Genomic DNA, 24,367 nt, shown 5'->3' with positions numbered 1-24,367 from the left:
CTTCCTGGACTCACGTGATTCCAAAGACGTGTTGTTTTCAGTCTGGAAAGTCAAGGATTTTTGTGTGTGTGTATAAATTGGATAAACATTTGAGCAGGGGAATTACAGGAGGAGGATGTGCGGGCGAGGAGGGACGCACTTCCGTCGGTTCGTGTGCGTGCCCGTGGGTGAGAGTGGCCACGTGCGCGCTCGAGTGCCTCTGCCCAGGGAGACTCCTTTGTTCAAACCACACCAAGAGGTGTCCGTGCATAGCCCGCTCGCCAGATGGCCGCGCCCCGTCCCCATGGCCGTCTGCGGGAGGCCCCTGCCAGGCCTCGGAGCGTCCCCCGGGTTCCCGCACTCGCCCCGCGAATTTCGGCGTCGAGGCAGGGAGGACCCGGGGCTCTGCGCTGCGGTGACCGACAGTAACCCCGCGCGGGGCACCCTCGGCCGGGTCAATGACCGCGCTCGCCCTGCCGCGGCCCGCGCAGCGCCCGGGGCCGCCCGGCCCATCACCCTATCACCTAGCAACGCCCACTCGAGGGGCGCCATTGGGCCAGCGCGCACGCCCCCGGACCCCGATTGGCTGCGGCTGCAGAGAAAGCCACGCCTCCGGCCCGTCTCCGCGCAGCCCGGACGCGGGCCGGTCAATTCTTACGCCTAGGGGTCCGTCTAGCCCCCAGTGTGGCCCCAGTATGACCCCCAGAGTGACCCAAGTAAGCCCCGTTCGGTTTCCACCGCGCGCCGTGCACTCGTGGCCCCCGCGGTCCCGGGGGTGGGGGCGGCCCTGGGAGGCGTGGAGCACGAAACGGAAGTTGGGGGGCGGGGGTGACGCCGCGCCCCGCCCCGAAGCCCCCCGAGTCCGGGGGCCCCCAACCCGGCGCCCCCCGGGCGCGCCCCCGAGCAGGGTCCCGGCTCCCGGCGGCAGCGCGCCGCATCACCCCACTGGCGGCGGCGCGCCTGGTCCCGGGGCGCAGCCCCGACGCTCATTGGCCTGGGCGGCGCAGCCAAGCTGTCAGCCCATGTGGCGTGTCCGCACGGGGATGGCCGCGGTTAAATAGAGCCGGCGCGGGCCTAGAGGGAGCCAGAGAGACAGTAGCGGCCTCCCCTCCACCGCGCGCTCCATCCTCGCTCTCCCCCAGCCGTTTGCACAACCGCCAGAGCCCAGACCAGGTACAAGCGGCCAGGCCGGGCCGGGGTCGGAAGTTGCGAGCCAGGAACCGGGTCCTGGGGCCAGATTGGATCGGGGGCTGGGGCTGGAGCAAGGCTGCCGGGCTCGAGGGGGCGCCGCCGGCCCGCATCCTCCGGCCTTGGGTGCGCATGGTTCGGCTCGCTGATGGTGAGGGCTCATCTCGCAGAGCCTGCTCTGGTCTCGGGGTCCGAGCCTCCGGTCTGGATGTTCGAGCCCCACGAGGCGCCCGAGGCTAGGCGGCGAAGGGCCCTAGCGCCGTGCCTAGGCCCGGCGGGGCAGGTGGGCGGATGGCGAGGGGCGGACGCCCGGGAACGCCGCGAACAGCCATTTTGGTCTTGGGCTGGGCCGGGCGGCTGCGGACCCTCGAGGCCCTGTTGGAGCCCCCAGCCGCCAGGTGGGCGCCGGCTCCCGGCGCCCTCGAGGGCCTCCTTTTCCGGCTTGGCCGCCGAGACCCTCCACCCGCGGCATCCTCCCGCCTCCGGGTGCAGGATAGCCGTCTCGGCCGACCGGAGGGCCTGAGAAGAGGGGAGGGAGGTGGATGCAGGAGGCGCAGGACCGTATGAGGACGGCTTCTCCAGCACGTGGGCTCCGTTTGGAGCCCCCAAAGTTCTGCTGGGAGAGCCACTCCTGTCGGGTGCAACCTCGCGGCAACGCGCGCGGTTTCGCCTGCGCCGCAGGGGTCTCCACCCTTTTGCCTCGTCCCGCCGGACTCCGTGTGAATAGCAAGTAGGGGCAGAACAGAGCAGGCGCTTTCTGGAGAAGCAGCCGCCCCGGGAGCTGGTGCTTCTGGGCCGGCAAAGGGCTCTTTATTCAGCGCTGGGGGAGGGGGCTCCCTCTGCCAGGACGCCAGGGCCATCAGGCCACCCAAGGAAGACGCTCTCTCCACTCCTACTTTCCCATGTTCAGAGAAACCCTAAAGGGTCGGTAGTTGGCGAGTTCACCAGTCATCGGCGCCATGAGGCCCTGGAGGCTTTGTGGAAGTTTGCAGGACCAACCTTGGCCTTGCCCCCTTCCTCAGGGACTGCACAGCAGCCCCCATCGTGGGCCCACGGGCTCAGTAGTCTAGGCTCCCTCGTTGGTGCTGGGAGACATGGGTCTGGGTAGACAGGCAGGCTGCACGGAAGTAGGCAAGCACAGTCCTGAGGCCTCGAACTGTGCAAATGTGTGGATCTGGGTAGCGCTTGCCTGGCAGCCAACCGGGAGTGGTTCTCCAGGTTGGAGCCTGCCGAAGGGGCCGTACAGGCTGGGGCTGCCGACTGTGGGACAGGGACCAATTTTTCCCCAGAGCCCCACCAGGCCTTGGCAGTGTCGAGAAGCCCAAGCTCTGGTTCCGGCCTGGAGGGCAGCTTGGGATGCTGAGTGCAGAGCCAGCTAGTGTGGGCGCTTTTTGCCACCCCCACATTTGCCCTTTCTCCTTCGCCTACTAAATTCTCTGGGCCACCTCTTAACAGGCTGACGGCCAGGCAGTCCCTTCCTCAGAAGGGTTTGGGCCCTGCCTGCCTCCCACTGTAGGGCCCCCTCCTGAGTCTCCTGCAGCAGGGCTGTGGTGGGGTCACCTCAGGCCAAGGCCAATGCCCAGAGAGCCCAGTGCGAGGTGTTAGCAGGCTGGACCAGAGTGGACTTCCTCTTCCCAACCACTGTACATACACTTCACACACTTGCACACACAGCGTTCCAGCGGGTGCACAGCCCCAGAGCTGGCCATGTGGATCTTGTTGCAGGGCTTTCTGAGCTGCTGTTCTCAGACCCTTGGGTGGACCAAATGGAGGAGGGGCACCAGGAAACCAGGGTTGGGGAGCAGCTGGGTCTCCAGCAAGGCTGTGGACTGGCAGTGTTGGGGCCCAGGCTGACCAGTGTCTGGGCCCTCGCGCCACCCTCCTTGCAGAGAGCGCAGCCATGGAGGAGGTGGTGATCGCTGGCATGTCCGGGAAGCTGCCCGAGTCGGAGAACCTGGAGGAGTTCTGGGCCAATCTCATCGGCGGCGTGGACATGGTGACAGATGATGACAGGCGGTGGAAGGCGGGTAAGCCAGCCTGGGGCTCCCCGCCTACTTGGGATGTTCTTTTCTCTTTTCTCACCGCTACTGTGGACACAGTCTCCCAGGTTACCAGGGCAGGCCTGTTCTGGCCTGCACTCCGGTCCCATTGGCAGAGCCAACGGTCACCTAAGGTGAGGCCATGTTGCAGCCTCTTTCTGGAGATGGTATCAGAAGGCTCCGGGCTAGGGGAACCTGGGACCTCTGGCCAGTGGGCTAGGGACTGAACTCCAGCCTGTGGGAGTCTGGAGTTCCCTGGTTGTGGCCTTTGCTCCTTTCACAGACCAGCGGCGTTGCTTGGGGGTGGAGCCAGGGCAAGGCCAGGTGGGTGAACACCTCCGGCCAGCCACTGCCCGCCCACTGGCCCACCCACCTGCTGTCCCAGGCTGTCAGATAAGACATCAGGCTCCCCTGGGAAGCTGGTTTGACTCCCTCACGCCCAGTAGGTTCTCCCACAGAGCGGCTTCACCTGATCTACAGGATGTGAGTCAGTGTGGCAGAGCCTGGCTGGCCTTAGCCGCCAGGCCAGGATGGGGCCAGGCAGAAGGTCTCCAACCAGGTCAGGACCGTGGGAGGTGGAAGGAGGTAGCTCTGCCCCCTCCAGTGTTCTGCTCTGCCCTGGGGTCATCACCCATGAGGTTCCCCCTCCAGAGCCCCCCCTCAGAAGTGAGCCCACCCATCCCAGGGAGCTTTAGCTCCCTGTTGCAGCAGGGACCCCCCCCCCCAAATCAATCACTCAGGGCCATGATGTTCTGTGACTGATTTCTCCACCTGTGTGTGTTCCCTAGGACTATATGGCCTCCCTCGGCGGTCAGGCAAGCTGAAGGACCTGTCCCGGTTTGATGCCTCCTTCTTCGGGATCCACCCCAAGCAGGCACACAATATGGACCCCCAGCTCCGCTTGCTGCTGGAGGTCACCTACGAGGCCATTGTGGATGCAGGTGGGCCATCTGGGGGACTGCAGAGGGCCTGTCCCCGAGTTTCCTGCTGCCCTTCTTGAAAACCTCCCTTTTTGCTTCTAAAAGCATCATGTGTTCATAACAAAACATCCAAAACAGAAGATAGTGAGGAGGAAGTGGAGTCCCAGGCTGGGGCCAACAGGGTGGGGAGGTGTGGGCCTCAGGCAACTCAGGTTTCACAACTGCACACCAGAGGTATCCCGGGCATGTCCCATCGCCCCAGTTTCCTCACTCCCCATTGCGTGGCTGAACTTGGGGGTGAGGGCAGGACACCAGGTGCCAGGCAGAGCAGGAGGCAGGATCTGACCCCAGGACTTTTGCCCTCCACTCCCCTCTGCTGGGTTGTGTCTAGCCTTGGAAAAGTGCTTTGAGGGCACAGACTTGTCCCGGGGATACCAGGGACATGGAAGTCCTGCTGGGGGGAGCGGGAAGAGTGGCCATGGGGGTGAGGCCCCTCAGTAGGTGGGCGGCGGGGGAACCCGGGACCTGCTTACTGCCACCTGTGGTTTGCAGGGTGGGTATCCTGGCCTTGCAGGTCTCTTGTCCTACAGCAGATGCTAACTAGTCCCTGGGGTTGTCACTTGAGTGTGACAGGGTCCTGGACAGGCACTGCCTGGGGGGAGGGGCGGGGAGGTGGAGGCCTTCCTGCTGCCCAGGCCCCACCCGGAGACCTTGGATGCCGCTCTCCTGGGGCTGGCCAGTGTCCCTCTCCCTCCTTCCCAAGCCTGGACACTCGGCCTTTGTCTCTCTCTGTCTTCTTATCTTGGCCCGCCCAGGGCAGGCCGCCCTCAGGGCTCATCAGACCCTGCCAGCAGTACCAGTGCCCAGGGGAGTAGCCTGGGGACAATGCTGTCCTCTGTCCCCACCTCTGGCTGTCTCTGGCTGCTACCTGACGCAGAGACTGGAGCCCCACCTGGCACCCCGCTTGCCCCCCAGACCCCAGTTTCCTGTGACCTGGTTATCTGTTGTCAACCCTCCCTGGCCAGCCACCCCACTCAGGCTCCACTGTTTCTTCCCTGGCCCCCAGCCACTCCAGAGTCAGGCGAGGTGGAGCCTCCTCTCACCCAAGCCCTAGTGGCTCATATGATAAAGAATCCCCCTACAACGTAGAATTGGAACCACAATCGATCCCACAGAGATGGAAACGGCAACCCACTCCAGTATTCTTGCCTGGAGAAATCCCATGGACAGAAGAGCCTGGGGGGCTACAGTCCATAGGGTTGCAGAGAGTCGGATATAACTGAAGTGACTTAGCATGCACGCAGTCACCCAAGCCAGAGAGGCCAAGGGGGGGACGCCTCACCTCCCAGAGCTCGACAGCGGGCTAAGCACAGCACCGCTGCAGGTCTGACTTCTGCCTCCCACAGGCATCAACCCAGCTTCCATTCGGGGGACAAACACCGGTGTCTGGGTGGGTGTGAGTGGCTCTGAGGCTTCAGAGGCTCTAAGCCGAGATCCTGAGACCCTCGTGGGCTACAGCATGGTGGGCTGCCAGCGTGCCATGATGGCCAACCGCCTCTCCTTCTTCTTTGACTTCAAAGGTGGGTGCCCACACAGTCCCTTTGGGTCTGACTTGGGAGCGGGGGGCAGGGGCTGGATGACAACTGAGACCCTTCCAGACTCTGACCGCACCTCCCCCAGGAAGGACAGCAGGAACAAGGTCCTGGTGTCGTGGGCTCCACGTGGAGAGCACTCAATAGAGCAGTCAGAGCCCCGAGGTGGTAGGGTGGGGAGGCGGTCCCACAGCTGCATTGTGTCCTTGCCTGCAGGGCCCAGCATTGCCCTGGACACGGCCTGCTCCTCCAGCCTGCTGGCCCTGCAGAGGGCCTACCAGGCCATCCAGAGAGGGGAGTGCGCCATGGCCATTGTGGGCGGCATGAACATCCTGCTGAAGCCCAACACCTCGCTGCAGTTCATGAAGCTGGGCATGCTCAGCCCCGAGGGCACCTGCAAGTCCTTCGATGCATCAGGTGAGGGCAGCGGGCATGGGGCCCCGGGCAGTGCCCCCAACCCCGCTTCTATCCAGCACCAGCCCCTGAGCCCTTCCTTGAGCTTGTGAGCCTGAAGTGCCCTCCACCCCCAGGGAATGGCTACTGCCGTTCAGAGGCTGTGATGGCCGTCTTTCTGACCAAGAAGTCCCTGGCCCGACGGGTGTATGCCACCATCCTCAATGCTGGCACCAACACAGATGGCTGCAAAGAGCAAGGTGGGAGCTGGCCTGGGGTGGGTGAGGGTGGGGCTTCGGGCAGTCAGGTGGCGCTGGGTGTGCTGAGGCCCGGCCCTATCCCCAGGAGTCACCTACCCCTCCGGAAAGGCACAGGAGCAGCTCATCAGCTCCCTGTACAAGCCGGCCGGGCTGGACCCAGAGTCCCTGGAGTATATCGAAGCCCATGGCACCGGTACCAAGGTGAGACCCCTGCCTGGCCCTGCTCATACGCCACATCCCATGCCAGAGAGGCACCAGGGCGGTGTCCTGACCTCCCTGAGTTCCCCACAGGTGGGCGACCCCCAGGAGTTGAACAGCATTGTGCAAGCCTTGTGTGGCACCCGCAAGGGCCCCCTGCTGATTGGGTCCACCAAGTCGAACATGGGACACCCAGAGCCTGCCTCGGGGCTCGTGGCACTGGCCAAGGTAGGCAGGCGAGTCTAGGGCCATCTTGTCCCTGTCCCATTAGCTTCTTACAGCCTGCTGGGGGGGGGGGGGGGTGGTTCCCTCCAGGCTGTGCTGTGGGGTGTGGGCCAACTGAGGTCCGGAGAGCAGGCCGCTAGCATGTGGCCAGTCCCTGCCGGCTTCACGGGGCCATACATTTCACCCAGTACTTGATCCACAAGGGGCCAGCCAGAGGGAGCAGAAGCAACAGGGCAGCCCGCCTCTCCAGGCTCGCCCTCCCTGTGGCCTCCTGACCAGCTGATAGCTTGGAGGACCCAGGTTGCCACTGGTTGAGCTTCTGGGTGTGGTGGGAACTTCAGGTGGTCTCGGCTCCCTGGGCGAGCATAGCCACCTGTCTGCAGCTCTTAGCTTGGGAGATGGAGTGGGGAATGGCTAAGGAGCCTTTGTCTAAACCCACAGCCAATCAGGCCAGGAGGTGGCAGGGCCCCGGGTGAGGCCTAAGGCTGAGAGGGGACCCAGCATGTGACTTGGTCACCAGATCTCTGCACTGGGGCAGGGCGAGCTTGGTGGGGAAGGAAGTTGCTTGCAGCGGGCGGGGCCTCTGGGGTGGCCCCGAGGGCCCTCAGGAGAGGACGTACCTGAAGCTCATCCCGACCAGCAGGGGCAGGGAGCCCAGGGCCAGCCGCCCTGCTGACCGCTAGGCACCCACAGGTGCTGCTGTCCCTGGAACACGGGCTCTGGGCCCCCAACCTGCACTTCCACAACCCAAACCCCAAGATCCCAGCACTGCAGGACGGGCGGCTGCAGGTGGTGGACCGGCCCCTGCCCGTCCTCGGGGGCAACGTGGGCATCAACTCCTTTGGCTTCGGTGGCTCCAACGTGCACGTCGTCCTCCAGCCCAACTCCCAGCCACCGCCACCGCCTGCCCCGCATGCTGCCCTGCCCCGTCTGCTGCGGGCCAGTGGGCGCACCCTGGAGGGTGTGCAGGGTCTGCTGGAGCTAGGCCTCCAGCACAACCAGAACCTGGCCTTCGTGAGCATGCTCAATGACATCGCGGCCCCCTCCCCAGCAGCCATGCCCTTCCACGGCTATGCCGTGCTGGGCAGCCAGGGGGGCAGCCAGGAGGTGCAGCAAGTGCCGTCCGGCAAGCGCCCGCTCTGGTTCATCTGCTCCGGTGAGCCCCCACCCCACCCCGCCCCACCCCACCCCAGGTCGTCCCCGAGGGCCACACGGGCTGGGACTGCACGGCACTGCCCTGACATCTCCCTCCGGGACAGGAATGGGCACACAGTGGCGTGGGATGGGGCTGAGCCTCATGCGTCTGAGCAGTTTCCGTGACTCCATCTTGCGCTCGGATGAGGCTGTGAAGCCTTTGGGACTGCAGGTGTCACAGCTGTTGCTGAGCACAGACGAGACCATCTTTGACGACACCGTCATCTCCTTTGTGAGCCTCACTGCCATCCAGGTACGCCCCTGGGGTCCGGGGCGAGTGGGCTTGGCAGGGCGGTGAGCCTGGACTGGCATGACTGGCATGACCCATCCTGTTCCCCGCCCCCCCCAGATCGCCCTCATAGACCTGCTGACTTCTATGGGCCTACAGCCCGACGGCATCATCGGGCACTCCCTGGGTGAGGTGGCCTGTGGATATGCCGATGGCTGCATCTCCCAGAAGGAGGCCATCCTTGCTGCCTACTGGAGGGGCCAGTGCATCAAGGAGGCCAACATCCCACCCGGGGCCATGGCAGCTGTAGGTAGGTGCTGCCCGCTGCTCCCCCATCCCGCTTCACCCCTGGGCCTAAGGGTCTCCATGGGAGGTGGGTATCTTACTGGCACCGTTCTGTGTTGGCGCTGGGCAGAGGCCAGGGCCTGGGGGCAGCTCGCCAGCCACTGTCCTCACTGCAGGGTGAGAACGACCCTGACAGCCTGCCCCGCTGTGCCCCGGATGACCTTGGAGTCCGGCATACTTGCCCACGGGGGTGTCAGTAGAGGCCAGCGTGATTTTCACATGAACCCCTTGGGGCAGGCTGCAGGCAGAGGAGTGGGCCTGCTCACACTTGGGACAGGCAGGGTTGGGGATGGGAGGAGACCAGAGAGAGCCAGAGGGGCTGTCAGGAGAGTAAGGCCAAGGCCCTCTCTGGTGGGCCAGGCGTGGGACCCGAAACTGGATCCCGCCCGTAGAATGGCATTAATGACACCTCCGCCTGAGACCAGACAACCACAAGGGTGAAACTGCCTCGTAAAGATGCCGCTCGGCAGCTGTTATTAGGGCCACCTGGGCAGTGTCCCCCTCCCCGGGGAGGGGCGTGTGGGGGTGCCTGCTCCCCATGCACCCTCTGAGGCTGTCTTCTGCTCCCAGGCTTGACCTGGGAAGAGTGTAAGCAGCGCTGCCCCCCTGGCATCGTGCCTGCCTGCCACAACTCCACTGACACCGTCACCATCTCAGGACCTCAGGTGGGCCCTGGGAGGCGAGGCCTCGTCCCCAAGTCCCCTCCCACCCCCCCCAGGACGCGCTCTGTGTGGGGAGCCAGGCGCTGGCCCAGGCCCGGACTGCCGTCAGCGCCCTCATCCCTCCCCATCTGCGCCCTATCCCCCAGGCTGCCGTGTTGGAGTTTGTGCAGCAGCTGAAGCAGGAGGGTGTGTTCGCCAAGGAGGTGCGGACGGGCGGCATGGCATTCCACTCCTACTTCATGGACGCCATCGCCCCCACGCTGCTTCAGCAGCTCAAGAAGGTGGGCGACTATCCACGCACTGCGTGGCGGGGTCCTCCCTGAGGACGGGTGGGGAAGGCGGGCCCTGGGTCCCTCAGGCTGACTGACCCTGCCCGGCCCTGCGCGCAGGTGATCCCGGACCCCCAGCCACGTTCCTCACGCTGGCTCAGCACTTCCATCCCCAAGACCCAGTGGCAGGAGAGCCTGGCCCGCACCTTCTCGGCAGAGTACAACGTGAACAACCTGGTGAGCCCCGTGCTGTTCCAGGAGGCGCTGTGGCACGTGCCTGAGAATGCTGTGGTGCTGGAGATCGCGCCCCACGCCCTGCTGCAGGTACGCGTGGTCCCGGAGGGATGGTGGGCTGGCCGGGCTCTGTGGGACCGAGCAGGGGGAGACCCAGCCTGTCTCTGCCTCTGCAGGCCGTCCTGAAGAGAGGCCTCAAGACCAGCTGCACCATCATCCCACTGATGAAGAAGGACCACAAGGACAACCTGGAGTTCTTCCTCAGCAACATGGGCCAGCTCTACCTGACCGGGTGCGTCCCTACCCAACCCTGGGAGGCTCCTCACCTGCCAGGCCACAGGCCGGCCTCGAGATTGTCCCCAGGAGGCGGACCTCTGGGTGCTGGGGCCACCTCCGCACCCTTGCCATGCCCCCCACCTCACCCTGTCTCAGCTGTCTCCAGGGTCTTATGGGAGGCGGGTTGACTATGGGTGTGACAGGGCAGTCACAGCTCCCCGCTTCCACCCTCCAGCATCGACGTCAACCCCAACGGACTATTCCCACCTGCGGAGTTCCCGGCTCCCCGGGGCACCCCCCTCATCTCCCCCCACATCAAGTGGGACCACAGCCAGACCTGGGATGTGCCCTCTGCCGAGGACTTCCCCAACGGCTCCAGCAGCTCCTCTGCCACCGTCTATAAGATCGGTGAGTCCTTGCGATGCAGGCGGGCCGGGGGGGCGGGGTGGCTTCCCCCCTCCGCAGCGGTGGCACTAAGGCCCCGGCCCCACAGACATCAACCCCGAGTCCCCTGATCACTACCTGGTGGATCACTGCATCGACGGTCGCATCATCTTCCCGGCCACCGGCTACCTGTGCCTGATCTGGAAGACACTGGCCCGAGCCTTGAACCAAAACATGGAGGACACACCTATAGTATTTGAGAACGTGACGCTGCATCAGGCCACCATCCTGCCGAAGACAGGTAAGGCGGGCAGCTCGGACTACGGGACAAGAGGGCCAGCTGCTGACCCCTGCAGCTGACCTCTTTTCCTGCTGCCCACAGGGACTGCGCTCCTGGAAGTGCGGCTTCTGGAAGCCTCCTGCACCTTCGAGGTGTCTGAGAATGGCAACCTGATCGTAAGCGGTGAGCAGGGGCACCGGACCAGGCTACAGGGTCCCTGCTGGGGGTCTCTGGGTGGACCTCGGCTGCCGGCTCAGCCCTGCCCTCACTCAGGCCCTTCTGCCACCCCCACCCACAGGGAAGGTATACCAGTGGGAAGATCCCGACCCCAAGCTTTTTGACAACCGGTATGGCATGGACCCTGCGACCCCCACGGACCCCACGAACCCCACGACTGCCATCCACCTGAGCCGTGGTGACGTGTATAAGGAGCTACAGCTGCGGGGCTACAACTATGGCCCCTACTTCCAGGGTGTCCTCGAGACCAGCTCTGAAGGTAGGTGCAAGGGAGGTCCCACTTTGTGCTTTGGGGCCAGTTCCTGCTGCCTGGTGTGAGGGGGCCACAAGGGGCCCCCCAGGTTGGGGCACACAGGGGAGAGGGCCCACGGCGGGAAAAGACCCAGGCTGGCTGAACCAACAGCCCCTTCTCCCCAGGCAACACGGGCCAGCTGCTCTGGAAGGACAACTGGGTGACCTTCATGGACACCATGCTGCAGATGTCCATCCTGGGCCTGGGCCAGCGCAACCTGCACCTGCCCACACGCGTCACCGCAATCTACATCCACCCAGCCACCCACCAGCAGAAACTGTACACGCTGCAGGATGGGACACAAGGTCAGCCCTGCCCTGGCCCCACACGCATGGTTCCCCGTGCCAGGCCCCACCCACCCTCACCCAGCATGTCCCCACAGTGGCCGACGTGGTAGTGAACAGGTGTCTGGACACCACGGTGGCCGGCGGTGTCTACATCTCGAGGGTCCACACCTCGGTGGCCCCCCGGCGTCAGCAGGAGCAGCCGATGCCCATCCTGGAGAAGTTCTGCTTCACACCGTACATGGAGAGCGGGTGCCTGGCCGGGGACCTGGCCCTGCAGGAGGAGCTGCAGCTGTGTACGGGTGAGTCTTTTGCACCCACCACCTTCATCCCAGGGTCCAGCTCCCAGTGCCTGGGCCCTGTTACCCCATCACAGCCTCTCCTACTGTGGGGTCTACATCTGCCTTCCCCTGGGAGCACCCCTGGCTTCCCCCCACCCTGAGCTGATGTCTTCAGAGGGGGCCTCACCACAAAGGTGACAGATTTTGCCCCTCCTGTCTGCCTCCAGCCAGCTGCACAGGCGTGAGACCACCCTCTACCCAGAGCTCATGCCCAAGCTGAGGGGTGCGGGATGGTAGCGGGAGCTAGGCAGGGGCAGCCAGGACCGGCAAAGCACGGAACCCACCCTCTGGGGAATCCAAACCCTGTGGGGCTCACACCTGCATGGGGCGCAGGGCCGCCCTTTGCCCACTTAGTGGTACCGACGGTCAATGCCAGTTTCCAGCCCTGGAACACTGGACGGTCCACTCTATCCCTCTATTTTCTGTCAGCGGGCAGAGCCAGGTAGTGGGTTCTGCTCCAAGCAGTCACCAGTTCCCGGTGGCGGGGAGCTCCAGGAACCCCAGCCCAGCTGAGGCTCTTGCCTGACACGCGACTCTCCCCTCCCCAGGGCTGACACAGGCACTTCAGACCAAGGTGGCCCAGCAGGGGATAAAGATGGTGATTCCCGGGCTCGACGGTGCCCAGGCTCCCCAGGAGGCCCCACAGCAGGGCCTGCCTCGGCTGCTGGCCACCGCCTGCCAGCTGCAACTCAACGGGAACCTGCAGCTGGAGATGGGCCAGATCCTAGCCCAGGAGAGAGCCCTGCTGTGTGATGACCCCCTGCTCACTGGGCTCCTCAACTCCCCAGCACTCAAGGCGTGCGTGGACACCACCCTGGAGAACATGACCAGCCTCAGGATGAAAGTGGTGGAGGTGGGTGCCCCGCGCAGCCGCAGGCCCAGTGCACAAGGACTCAGATACAGGTAGTTCCGACCCTAAGGAGGGCCCAGGGCCTCTCAGATGTGAAGCTGCCCGACTTGAGATGGTGCTGAAGCTTCCCAGACACCAAAGGGGAAGGGGGCACTGGGAAGGGACTGGAGCTGGGCTCCAGGAGTGTGGTGGGCAGGGCAGCACTGGCCACTGACCCCTGCGGAGTCGGTGGGTGGGCCTTTCTGGGAGACACCCACCTGAGGTTGGGGGACTCCTGCCCAGTGGCAGCTGATCCAAGAAACTATTCCACGCCAGGTGCTAGCTGGTGACGGCCAACTGTATTCCCGCATCCCTACGCTGCTCAACCTCCAGCCCTTGTGGCAGCTGGACTACACAGCCACTGACCGCCACCCCCAGGCCCTGGAGGCTGCCCAGGCCAAGTTGCAGCAGCTCAATGTAACCCAGGGCCAATGGGACCCCTCAGATCCGGCCCCCAGCAACCTGGATGGGGCCAACCTCGTGGTGTGCAACTGCGCCCTGGCCAGCCTCGGTGACCCGGCCACGGCTGTCGGCAACATGGTGGCTGCCCTCAAGGAGGGAGGCTTCCTGTTGCTGCACACGCTGCTCAGAGGACACCCCTTGGGAGAGGCTGTCACCTTCCTCACCTGCCCTGAGCCACAGCAAGGCCAACAGCACCTCCTGAGCCAGGTGCGGGCGGGGCCGGGATTGGGTGGGCAGGGCCTGGGTGGGGGCGGGGCCAGGAGGCTGCTGAGCCCTGACCCCCTCAATTCGCAGGATGAGTGGGAGAGCCTGTTTGCTGGGGCGTCCCTGCACCTGGTGGCCCTGAAGAAGTCCTTCTACGGCTCGGTGCTCTTCCTGTGCCGCCGGCTGGCCCCGCATGACAGCCCAATCTTCCTGCCCGTGGAGGACACCAGCTTCCAGTGGGTTGACTCCCTGAAGGTCAGTCCTTCCCAGCCCCCACCAGGCCAGGCTGACCCGGCTCCAGTGCCAGGTCCTGGGGAACCCGCACCCCCCCGCCAGTCAACTCTTCCCTCGTCCTTTTACAGAACATCCTGGCCGATTCCTCCTCCCGGCCCGTGTGGCTTATGGCTGTTGGCTGCACCACCTCAGGGGTCGTGGGCTTGGTGAACTGTCTCCGGAAAGAGCCTGACGGGCACCGGATTCGGTGAGATGCCCACTGTGCTATGTTGCCCCTTGCCCCCCAGGACCCCACCACAGCCTCCCCTCACCTGTCTGGCTGCCCACAGGTGCGTCCTGGTGTCCAACCACAACAGCACGTCCCCCATCCCTGAGACAGACCCGAAGTCCTTGGAGCTGCAGAAGGTGCTCCAGAGTGACCTGGTGATGAACGTCTACCGTGATGGGGCCTGGGGAGCATTCCGCCACTTCCCACTGGAACAAGGTAAGCCCCCCGGGACTGCCCTGCTCCTCCAGGTTCCTCGCCTACCAACTGGGTGGATGAGGAGAGGGCAAGAGGACTCTGACTGGAAGCCCTGCTCCAGGCCAGGGCCACATGTGATCCTAAGGACTCCACTTCCTGTCGCCCCCTAGACAAGCCCGAGGAGCAGACAGAGCACGCCTTCATAAATGTCCTCACCCGAGGGGACCTGTCTTCCATCCGCTGGGTCTGCTCCCCTCTGCGCCACACCCAGTCCACGGGCCCTGGCGTCCAGCTCTGCACCATCTATTATGCCTCCCTCAACTTCCGCGACATCATGCTGGCCACGGGCAAGCTGTCCCCCGACGCTATTCCAGGTACAGGCAACCCACAGGGGGACCAGAACAAAGACCCCCGAGGCCAGGGCCTGGGATGAGAGGGGTCCTCACCCCACAGTGCTCAGGAACCTGGGAGGCTCCTCCTAGTGAGGTCAGGGCCCGCTCACCCGCCATCTGCCCCCAGGAAATTGGGCCTCTCGGGACTGCATGCTAGGCATGGAGTTCTCTGGCCGAGATGCCAGTGGAAAGCGTGTGATGGGGCTGGTACCCGCCGAAGGCCTGGCCACCTCCACTCTGGTGCCTCAGAGCTTCTTGTGGGACGTGCCTTCCAACTGGTGAGTCACCAGGGCTGGGACCCGGGGCCCGACATGGATGTGGCCAGGCATCGGGCCAGAGCTGACCCCTGCACTGTGCCTTCAGGACCCTGGAGGAGGCCGCCTCGGTGCCCGTTGTCTACAGCACAGCCTACTACGCGCTGGTAGTCCGCGGACGCATGCAGCCAGGGGAGACGGTGCTGATTCACTCGGGCTCCGGCGGCGTAGGCCAGGCAGCCATTGCCATTGCCCTCAGCCTGGGCTGCCGCGTCTTCACCACTGTGGGTAAGCCTCTGATCCTTCCCAGAGCCCAGGACTGTCCGCCTGGAGGCGCTGCCAAAGCCCAGACTCACCAGGTGTGCCTCTCTCTGCCAGGGTCAGCCGAAAAGCGGGCATACCTCCAGTCCAGGTTCCCCCAGCTCAACGAAACCAGCTTTGCCAACTCCCGGGACACATCCTTCGAGCAGCATGTCCTGTGGCACACAGCCGGGAAGGGTGAGTGGTCCCCATCACTCACCACCCACCATCCACCTGTATCCTCAGCCCCCTCTTCCTTCCATCCCCCACTCACCAGCCACGCTAGAGGAGACGCTGCCCCAGGCCGGGACAGGGTCTAGCCTTCAGACTTGTGCCAGGTTGGCCGGGCTGTGATCTTCACTATGGGGACCCTGCTTGCCCCCCTATCCCAAGGTGTTGACCTGGTCCTCAACTCTCTGGCGGAAGAGAAGCTGCAGGCCAGCGTGCGGTGCCTGGCCCAGCACGGTCGATTCCTGGAAATTGGCAAATTTGACCTTTCCAACAACCACCCCCTGGGTGAGATGGGGCGGCAGGCCTGGTGGGCGGCTGGGCGGGCAGGGGGCTGTGGGGCAGAGTGGGGGTCTGCAGGGTGGTGGGCTGTGGGCTGTGTGGTGAGGCTCCCCGCCTGCCCACCTGCCCAGGCATGGCCGTCTTCCTGAAGAATGTGACTTTCCACGGGATCCTGCTGGACGCACTCTTTGAAGAAAACAGCACCATGTGGCAGGAAGTGTCGATGCTGCTGAAGGCGGGCATCCGGGAGGGGGTAGTACAGCCCCTCAAGCGCACAGTGTTCCCCAGGACCCAGGTGGAGGACGCCTTCCGCTACATGGCCCAGGGCAAACACATCGGCAAAGTGGTCATTCAGGTGAGTGGGGGGCCCTGGGGCACTCCGGCCCCAGCCCTGGTCCCTGCCCCTGCCTGCAGTGTGTGAACAAGGGTGCTGCTTGGGCTGCAGGTACGTGAGGAAGAGCAGAAGGCAGTGCTGCACGGGACCAAACCCACCCAGATGATGGCCTTGTGCAAGACCTTCTGCCCAGCCCACAAGAGCTACATCATCATTGGGGGCCTGGGTGGCTTTGGCCTAGAGCTGGGCCACTGGCTCGTGCAGCGAGGGGCCCAGAAGCTGGTGCTGACCTCCCGCTCTGGGATCCGCACAGGTAAGTGGCCCCAGGGCGGGCACGAGGGTGGGGCAGTGGGAAGGGCCTCCTTCAGACCCCCTTATGGTGCTCTCAGGGCACCTAGGCTTGGGGCCCGACCATCATTTGCCCTTCCCCTCCCACCGTCTGTGTCCCGCAGGCTACCAAGCCAGGCAGGTCCGTGAGTGGAGACACCAGGGGGTGCAGGTCCTGGTGTCCACCAGCGATGTCAGCTCACTGGATGGGACCCGGAGCCTTATCACTGAGGCCGCCCAGCTTGGGCCCATAGGAGGCATCTTCAACCTGGCCGTGGTGAGGACAGCTTTAGAGGGGCTGGAGCCAGCTGCCCAGGGAAGGGCCCCTCCTAAGAAGCCCTCCAAAGGCCTGGGGCCGAGGTAGGTGCTAAGATCCCCTCACCCCAGGTCCTGAGAGATGCCATGCTGGATAACCAGACCCCCGAGTTCTTCCAGGACGTCAACAAGCCCAAGTACAGTGGCACCCTGAACTTGGACAGGTGGGCTCCTCCCTCCTCCCCTCCCTCCTCCCCCCTGCCCTCCCCTGCACGGCCTTTGCACTGGTGTCCAGAGGCCTGGCCACGGGCCTCTGCTGGTGTCTGACCGCAGGTCCAGGGAAGGGGAGGAGGTTTGGCAGGCAAGCAGGAGTCCTGGGCATGACAGCCAGTGGGCTGGGGAAGCCGGCTGGGGGTGACTTAAGAACCCACAGGGTGACCCGGGAGGCATGCCCAGAGCTGGACTACTTCGTCGTCTTCTCCTCGGTGAGCTGTGGGCATGGCAACGCCGGCCAGACCAACTACGGGTTCGCCAACTCCACCATGGAGCGCATATGTGAGAAGCGTCGGCACGACGGCCTCCCAGGTGGGCCCACCTGCCACTCCCCGACTCCCGCGGAGCCACCCTCACACCTAGCCTGACTCACCCCAGCGCCACTGCCCACCCACAGGCCTGGCCGTGCAGTGGGGCGCAATTGCTGATGTGGGCCTCCTCATGGAGTTGAAGGGCACTAGCGAGATGGTCATCTGCGGGACACTGCCCCAGCGCATCACCTCCTGCCTGGAGGTGCTAGAACTCTTCCTGAACCAGCCCCACCCCGTCCTGACCAGCTTTGTGTTGGCGGAGAAGGCCGCATCCTGTGGCGACGGCGGCAGCCAGCAGGACCTGGTGAAGGCCGTGACTCACATCCTGGGTGAGGCAGCGCCCTGCCCCCTCCCCACCTGCAGACACTCGTCTCCCGAGTCTGGTCTCCCAGGCTGCCAAAGGGGGGCGTGCTGGGCTTGCTCATGGAGGGAGAGGCACAGGTGGTCTGTGCAGAGCTGGGTGGGGGCTGTGGGTCCCATGACCACAGTGATAATGGTTTGGGACGATCCGGTCACCAGGGTAAAATACCCACCCAGGGCCCCTCCCGCGTTGCCAACTGAGCCACCTCCCCACCCAGGCATCCGTGACTTGGCCACCGTCAACCCGGACAGCTCGCTTTCAGACCTTGGCCTCGACTCACTCATGAGTGTGGAGGTGCGCCAGATGCTGGAGCGTGAGCACAACCTGGTGCTGTCCACGCGGGAAATCCGGCAGCTCACAATCCGCAAGCTGCAGGAGATTGCCGCGCAGGCTGGCACAGCTGATGGTAGGTATGGAGGGGGTGTCCCCGCAGCAGCACTGTCCCCTCAGGGCTCTTGGCCTTCGAGCAGGTCAGAGCTTGTCCATCTGGCCCGTTCCTAAGAGCCCTCCTTGGGCGCCCAGCAGCCCCCACCCACCTGCCCTGGCCACCCGCAGCCAACATGCGTGCGTGTGTGTGTGTTTGTGGTAGGGGACCCTATGGTATCGTCCCTGGTATCTGCTCCTCTTCACAGAGCTGACGAACTCCACAGCCAAAATGGGGAGCCCTGCCCAGCCGCAGACCCAGCTGAACCTGAGCACCCTGCTGGTGAACCCCGAGGGCCCAACCTTGACACGGCTCAACTCAGTGCAGAGCTCCGAGCGGCCCCTGTTCCTGGTGCACCCCATCGAGGGCTCCACCACCGTGTTCCACAGCCTGGCCGCCAAGCTCAGCATCCCCACCTACGGCCTACAGTGTACAGGAGGTATGTCAGGGGCCTAGGGGGCTGCCCCCCAGGGAGTTGGGGATGGCACAGCACCTGCAGACAAGAGCTAATAAGCCTCATGCTTTGCCCACAGCGGCACCCCTGGACAGCATCCAGAGCCTGGCCACCTACTACATCGAGTGCATCAGGCAGGTGCAGCCAGAGGGGCCCTACCGCATCGCTGGCTACTCCTACGGGGCCTGCGTGGCTTTCGAGATGTGCTCACAGCTGCAGGCCCAGCAGAGCAGTGGCCCCACGAACAACAGCCTCTTCCTGTTTGACGGCTCCCACACCTTCGTGTTGGCCTACACTCAGGTGAGGGCGGCAGCCAACGGGAGTCCCCGGGTCCTTAGGCCCAACCGCTTGTACCTGCCGCTGCAGCAGCTCCTCCTTTCTTTGCAGAGCTACCGGGCCAAGATGAGCCCTGGCTGCGAGGCGGAGGCGGAGGCCGAGGCCCTGTGCTTCTTCCTGCGGCAGTTCACGGAGGCAGAGCACAGCAGGGTGAGTCGACCGGGCTTGGGGCCGGCCTCCCGATGTCCCCGCCCCTGCCCAGGTGCCGCTCACTCCCTGTCCTGTGCTCCAGGTGGTGGAGGCCCTTCTGCCCCTCGGGGATCTGGAGGCGCGTGTGGCGGCCACCGTCGAGCTGATCGCGCAGAGCCACGCGAGCCTGGACCGGCACGCGCTCAGCTTTGCTGCGCGCTCCTTCTACCACAAGCTGCGCGCCGCCGAGCAGTACACGCCACGGGCCACCTACCACGGCAACGTGACGCTGCTACGCGCCAAGATGAGCGGCGCCTATGGCAACGGCCTGGGCGCCGACTACAATCTGTCCCAGGTGTGCGACGGCAAGGTGTCGGTGCACGTCATCGAGGGCGACCACCGCACGCTGCTGGAAGGCAGCGGCCTGGAGTCCATCCTTAGCATTATTCACAGCTCCCTGTCCGAGCCGCGCGTCAGCGTGCGGGAGGGCTAGGCCACCGGCCCGCCTCCCGCCTCCCACCTGCCGACCCTGGCACCGCACCCCGCGCGCAGGCGCCCATAGGACCAGCACCCCCACGCGCACACACACACACACCCCACCCCGCGGCTGCCCTGGGCGCAGGGCCGGGACTGGCGCCGCCGACTCGGAGACCTGCCTGGTCTGTGAAGAGTTGGCTGAGTCGCTAGCCAGTCCGAGCTTCCAGAACCGCACGGGTTCTGCCGCACAGGTGTGGTCGTCGTTTTTCTGTTTGGATTCTCCTATTTATTGCGTCGCCGTGGGGGGCAGGGGGGGCGGGGAGTGGAGACGCCGGTCGGTCCACCTGTGAGGCTGGCGCTCGCGGCAGCCGGGCCCGGGGCCCCATGATGCCGAAGGTCGCGCGGAGCAGCCCTGGGCGCTGGGCACCCACCCTATTTGTCTGTGTTCGTTTTTCAAGAAATAAGGTTCAAATTGCTGCGTGGGTTTTGAAATTTACTGTAATTGTCTGTGTAAAGAACCATGTCTGTACTGTTTCATTTTTACACCAATCTGGTAAAGATGTTGTCTCCCATGATTAAATCGCACGTTCGCTCTGGCGTCTGGGCATCCTTTCATCCTGCCTGCTGATCAGCTGTGTGAGCCTCCACTGTCCTGGCACCCCAGAGAGTACCACCTTCTGCTCCCCGCAGGAGGGGGGGGGCGGTGATACCTGGCTCCAGAAAACAGGCTGGACACCTCCAGGGAAGGGGCCCTCAATCAAGGAAATTTGACCAGGAGGAGACAGGTAGGCAGTCTGATAATCAGCTGGCATAATTGTGGAGGACCCCGCCTAGGGAAGCCTTGCCAGAATTCCTTCTCCCTCAGGGAAACCTTGGGTTTTCTCTCCTTGGCCTCAACTGAGTGGAGGATGCCCACGCACATTATTGAGAGTAATTTTTACTTGAAGTCACCTGGTTGTAGACCTGTACCAAATGGACCAAATCCCTTCACAGCAACACTTAGATGAGTGTTTACTTAACTGGCCGAGTCCACCGGAAGCCTGACCGCCACTGACTCACACAGCTTTAGGAGGAATGAAGGCTGGATGGGAGGGAGTAAGAGAGGCAGGGGAGGCCCCAGGGAAGGCTGAGCCCCTCCAACCCAAGGGAGGAGTTGGACCCGCTGGGCTGGAGGCTTCTGGGCCAACAGAGGTGAGCTGGAACAGGGAGAGAGATGGGCCCTGCAGTGAGCCAGGACTAAATTGGGCAAGGGGAGTAGGCCCCCTGCTAGACTTTTATCAGAAATGACTGAGGTGACTTAACTAAGATTATACATATATTAAAGGCTAAGGACTTTGCAGTGGTCCAGAGGTTAAGCATCTGTGCTACAGCAGGGGGTGTGGATTCAGACTGGTCTGGGAACTAACACCCTGTGTGCTGCACGGTATGGCCAAAAACAGGCTAATGGAATATTACAAATGACTTACTTCAAACAATTGGACAACTTAAAAATGAACAAATTCCATGCAAAACAAAGTCAAGAAGAAATAGACAACCTGAATAATCCTCCATCTATTGAGGAAAATAAATTTGTTTTTAGAAATCTTTCCACAAAGAAAATTCCAGGCCTGAATAGCAAATCCTACCACTGTTTAACAGGAGTGAGTGACAGGGATTTAACAGGAAAATGTTACCAGTTCTATTCAGACTTGCAGAATTTTGGAAAGGAAACCAGCCTCAATAATTTCAAAAGAATTCAACTTACCTAAAACATTTTGGGGTGTCCTAGTCTTCTCAGGGGCCATAACAAAATACCATAGATTGAGTGGCTCACACAACGGGAATTTGTTTTCTCACAGTTCTATATGCTGGAAAGTCCAAAATTAAGGTTCCTGCCAATTTGGTTCCTGGTGAGCACTGCCTTTTTGCCTTGCTATGTCCTTTGGCAGAGTAAGCACAAGCCCTAGTGTCTTTCCCTCTTGTAAGGACATCCATCCTATTGTATCAGGACCCCACCCTTATGACTTCATTTAACCTTTTTATTTCCAGCTAGGCCCCACCTCCAAATACAGTCACATACAACTGGAATGGGAGAGAGGAGGACCCAATTCAGTCCACATCAAGGGGAAAATTTACAACTCTTCTGTAAGGCCAGCATTACTTTTGATACTGACAAAATATTATAAGAAAACTACCAATCTCTACCATGATCATATATGCAAAAATTCTAAAAATAATTTTAGCAAGTAGAATTATAGTATAATGTTAAGACAAAATGGTGTTTTCCTAAGAATGCAAGGCTGGTTTAACATTCAGATTCAATATAACTCATCATATTAATTTTAAAAAATGATTATCTCAGTGGATGTAGAAAAGATCTATTAAATGCAGATGTATAGAATACAAAATCATTTATGAGAAAAACTCACAGCTAGCTAGGAATAGAAGGAAGCTTCCTCAACCTGATAAAAGATTTCTATGAAAAGCATACAGCTAACATCATACTTAATGGTGAAAGATGATATATTGTCCAAGATTAGGAACAAAACAGATTTCCAGTCTCACCGCTTCTACTCAACACTGTATTGGAAGTTCTGCCCAGTTCAGTAAACCCAAGAAAGGAAATAAGGCATATGGATTAGAAAGGAAGAAATAAAATTTTCCCTATTTGCAGATGACATCATTGTTTTTGTAGAAAAGCTGATGACATCTACAAATCTGCTAGAACTCATGAGTGCATTTAGGAAAATTGCAATATACAAAACCCAGGTGTAGAGCTTCCTTGATGGCTCAGTGGTAAAGAATCTGCCTGCCAGTGCAGGAGACACAGTTTCAGTTCCTGGTCTGAGAGGATCTCTCATGGCATGGAGCAGCTAAGCCCATGCACCACATCTGAGCCTGTGCTCTAGAGCCCAGAAACCACAACTACTGATGCCTGTGCACTCTAGAGCCCATGCTCTGAAACTAGAGTAGCCACTACAACTAGAGTAGCCCCGACACCCCACAACTAGAGAAAACCCACACTCATCAACGAAGACCCAGTGCAACCAAAAATAAATAAAAATTTTAGAAAGCTTATTTCCTTGTCACCTTATATGGTTTTAAACTATTAATTCTACCTCAATAAAGCTGTTAAAAAATTATATATATGCATGCATGAGAGTGCACATGCTCACGTCCGACTCTTTGCAACGCTATGGACTGTACCCCACCAGGCTCCTCTTTCCACGGGATTCTCCAGGCAAGAATACTGGAGTGGGTTGCCATGGCCTCCTCCAGGTCATCTTCCAAACCCAGGCATCGAACCCATGTCTCCTGCATATTATGCATTGTAGGTGGATTCTTTACCCACTGAGCCACCTGGGAAGCCCATCTATATACATAGATATCAGATAAAAGTCACTTAGAAGCCTAACATATAATAAGACACTTAACTTATTTTATTCTAAGAAAAATGCAAAATATAACCACTCTGAACTATTTCATTCCTTACCCATCAGACATACAAAAATTCAGAACACCACCTACATCCTCGGCTGGTGAGGCCGAGAGAAGATAGCAACTCATGCACGCCTGGTGGCAATGCAGAATAGCACAAACCCTCTGGAAGGAATTTGGCAATCTACAGAAAGATTATCCATACAATCCCATGTCTTGTAATTTATCCTAAATGTACACCTACAGCACTTTTTATAGAAAACAGCACCACATGTTAACAAGCAGATTCATTACAGCACTATTTGAAATTACAAAATATCAGAGATCACATGTCCATGACAGTTGTGGCTCAGATCATGAACTCCTTATTGCCAAATTCAGACTGAAATTGAAGAAAGTGGAGAAAACCACTAGACTGTTCAGGTATGACTTAAGTCAAATCCCTTATGACTATACAGTGGAAGTGAGAAATAGATTTAAGGGACTAGTTCTGATAGACAGAGTGTCTGATGACCTATGGATGGAGGTTCGTGACATTGTACAGGAGACAGGAATCAAGACCATCTCCAAGAAAAAAAAAATGCAAAAAAGCAAAATGTCTGTCTGAGGAGGCCTTACAAATAGCTGTGAAAAGACGGGAAGCAAAAACCAGGGAGAAAAGGAAAGATATACCCATTTGAATGCAGAGTTCCAAAGAATAGCAAGGAGAGCTAAGAAAGCCTTCCTCAGTGATCAATGCAAAGAAATAGAGGAAAACAATAGAATGGGAAAGACTATCGATCTCTTCAAGAAAATTAGAGATACCAAGGGAAAATTTTATGCAAAGATGGGGTCAATAAAGGACAGAAATGGTAGGGACCTAACAGAAGCAGAAGATATTAAGAAGAGGTGGCAAGAATACACAGAACTGTACCAAAAAGATCTTCACGACCCAGATAATCACCATGGTGTGATCACTCACCTAGAGCCAGACATCCTGGAATGTGAAGTCAGGTGGGCCTTACGAAGCATCACAACAAACAAAGCTGGTGAATGTGATGGAATTCCAGTTGAGCTACTTCAAATCCTGAAAGATGACACTGTGAAAGTGCTGCACTCAGTATGACAGCAAATTTGGAAAACTCAGCACTGGGCACAGGACTGGAAAAGATCAGTTTTCATTCCAATCCTGAAGAAAGGCAATGCCAAAGAATACTCAAACTATCATACAATTGCACTCATCTCACACACTAGCGAAGTGATGCTCAAAATTCTCCAAGCCAGGCTTCAGCAATACGTGAACCGTGAACTTCCAGATGTTCAAGCTGGTTTTAGAAAAGGCAGAGGAACCAGAGATCAAATTGCCAACATTCGCTAGATCATCGAAAAAGCAAGAGAGTTCCAGAAAAATATCTATTTCTGCTTTATTGACGATGCCAAAGCATCCAATATTTGACTGTGGATGTCAGTCACCAGTGCCACCAGAAACTGTGGCAAATTCTTAAAGAGATGGGAATACCAGACCACCTGACCTGTCTCTTGAGAAACCTGTATGCAGGTCAAAAAGCAACACTTAGAACTGGACATGGAACAACAGACTGGTTCCAAATCTGGAAAGGAGTACATCAAGGCTGTATGTTGTCTCCCTGCTTATTTAACTTATATTCAGAGTACATTATGAGAAACGCTGGGCTGGATGAAGCACAAGCTGGAATCAAGATTGCCGGGAGAAGTATCAATAACCTCAGATATGCAGATGAC

General features: G+C 60.4%; 1 protein-coding gene across 1 annotated transcript; it reads left to right on the top strand.

Annotated features, from left to right (window-relative positions):
- The first annotated feature begins 888 nt into the window (after window positions 1-888).
- Window positions 889-19,807, top strand: FASN (fatty acid synthase). Its single transcript, XM_065909067.1, has 42 exons — window positions 889-1,152; window positions 3,057-3,194; window positions 3,995-4,147; window positions 5,533-5,706; window positions 5,935-6,135; window positions 6,249-6,371; window positions 6,457-6,572; window positions 6,663-6,797; window positions 7,488-7,950; window positions 8,054-8,241; window positions 8,338-8,527; window positions 9,133-9,227; window positions 9,371-9,505; window positions 9,614-9,817; window positions 9,904-10,019; window positions 10,239-10,411; window positions 10,497-10,688; window positions 10,770-10,850; window positions 10,966-11,163; window positions 11,322-11,501; window positions 11,579-11,782; window positions 12,370-12,674; window positions 12,987-13,379; window positions 13,467-13,631; window positions 13,739-13,857; window positions 13,940-14,094; window positions 14,244-14,447; window positions 14,593-14,743; window positions 14,829-15,007; window positions 15,098-15,217; window positions 15,413-15,535; window positions 15,661-15,884; window positions 15,975-16,176; window positions 16,316-16,467; window positions 16,578-16,669; window positions 16,879-17,030; window positions 17,116-17,358; window positions 17,608-17,796; window positions 18,023-18,253; window positions 18,348-18,568; window positions 18,656-18,754; window positions 18,837-19,807. Exons 2-42 carry the CDS (start codon window positions 3,068-3,070, stop codon window positions 19,224-19,226), a joined length of 7,557 nt encoding a protein of 2,518 aa, XP_065765139.1. The 5' UTR covers window positions 889-1,152; window positions 3,057-3,067; the 3' UTR covers window positions 19,227-19,807.
- Window positions 19,808-24,367: the final 4,560 nt, after the last annotated feature.

Source organism: Muntiacus reevesi, chromosome 18, assembly GCF_963930625.1.
Source record: "Muntiacus reevesi chromosome 18, mMunRee1.1, whole genome shotgun sequence".
Lineage (NCBI taxonomy): Eukaryota > Metazoa > Chordata > Mammalia > Artiodactyla > Cervidae > Muntiacus > Muntiacus reevesi.
Note: the sequence above shows the minus strand (reverse complement) of the source record. Positions and strands in the feature narration are given on the sequence as shown.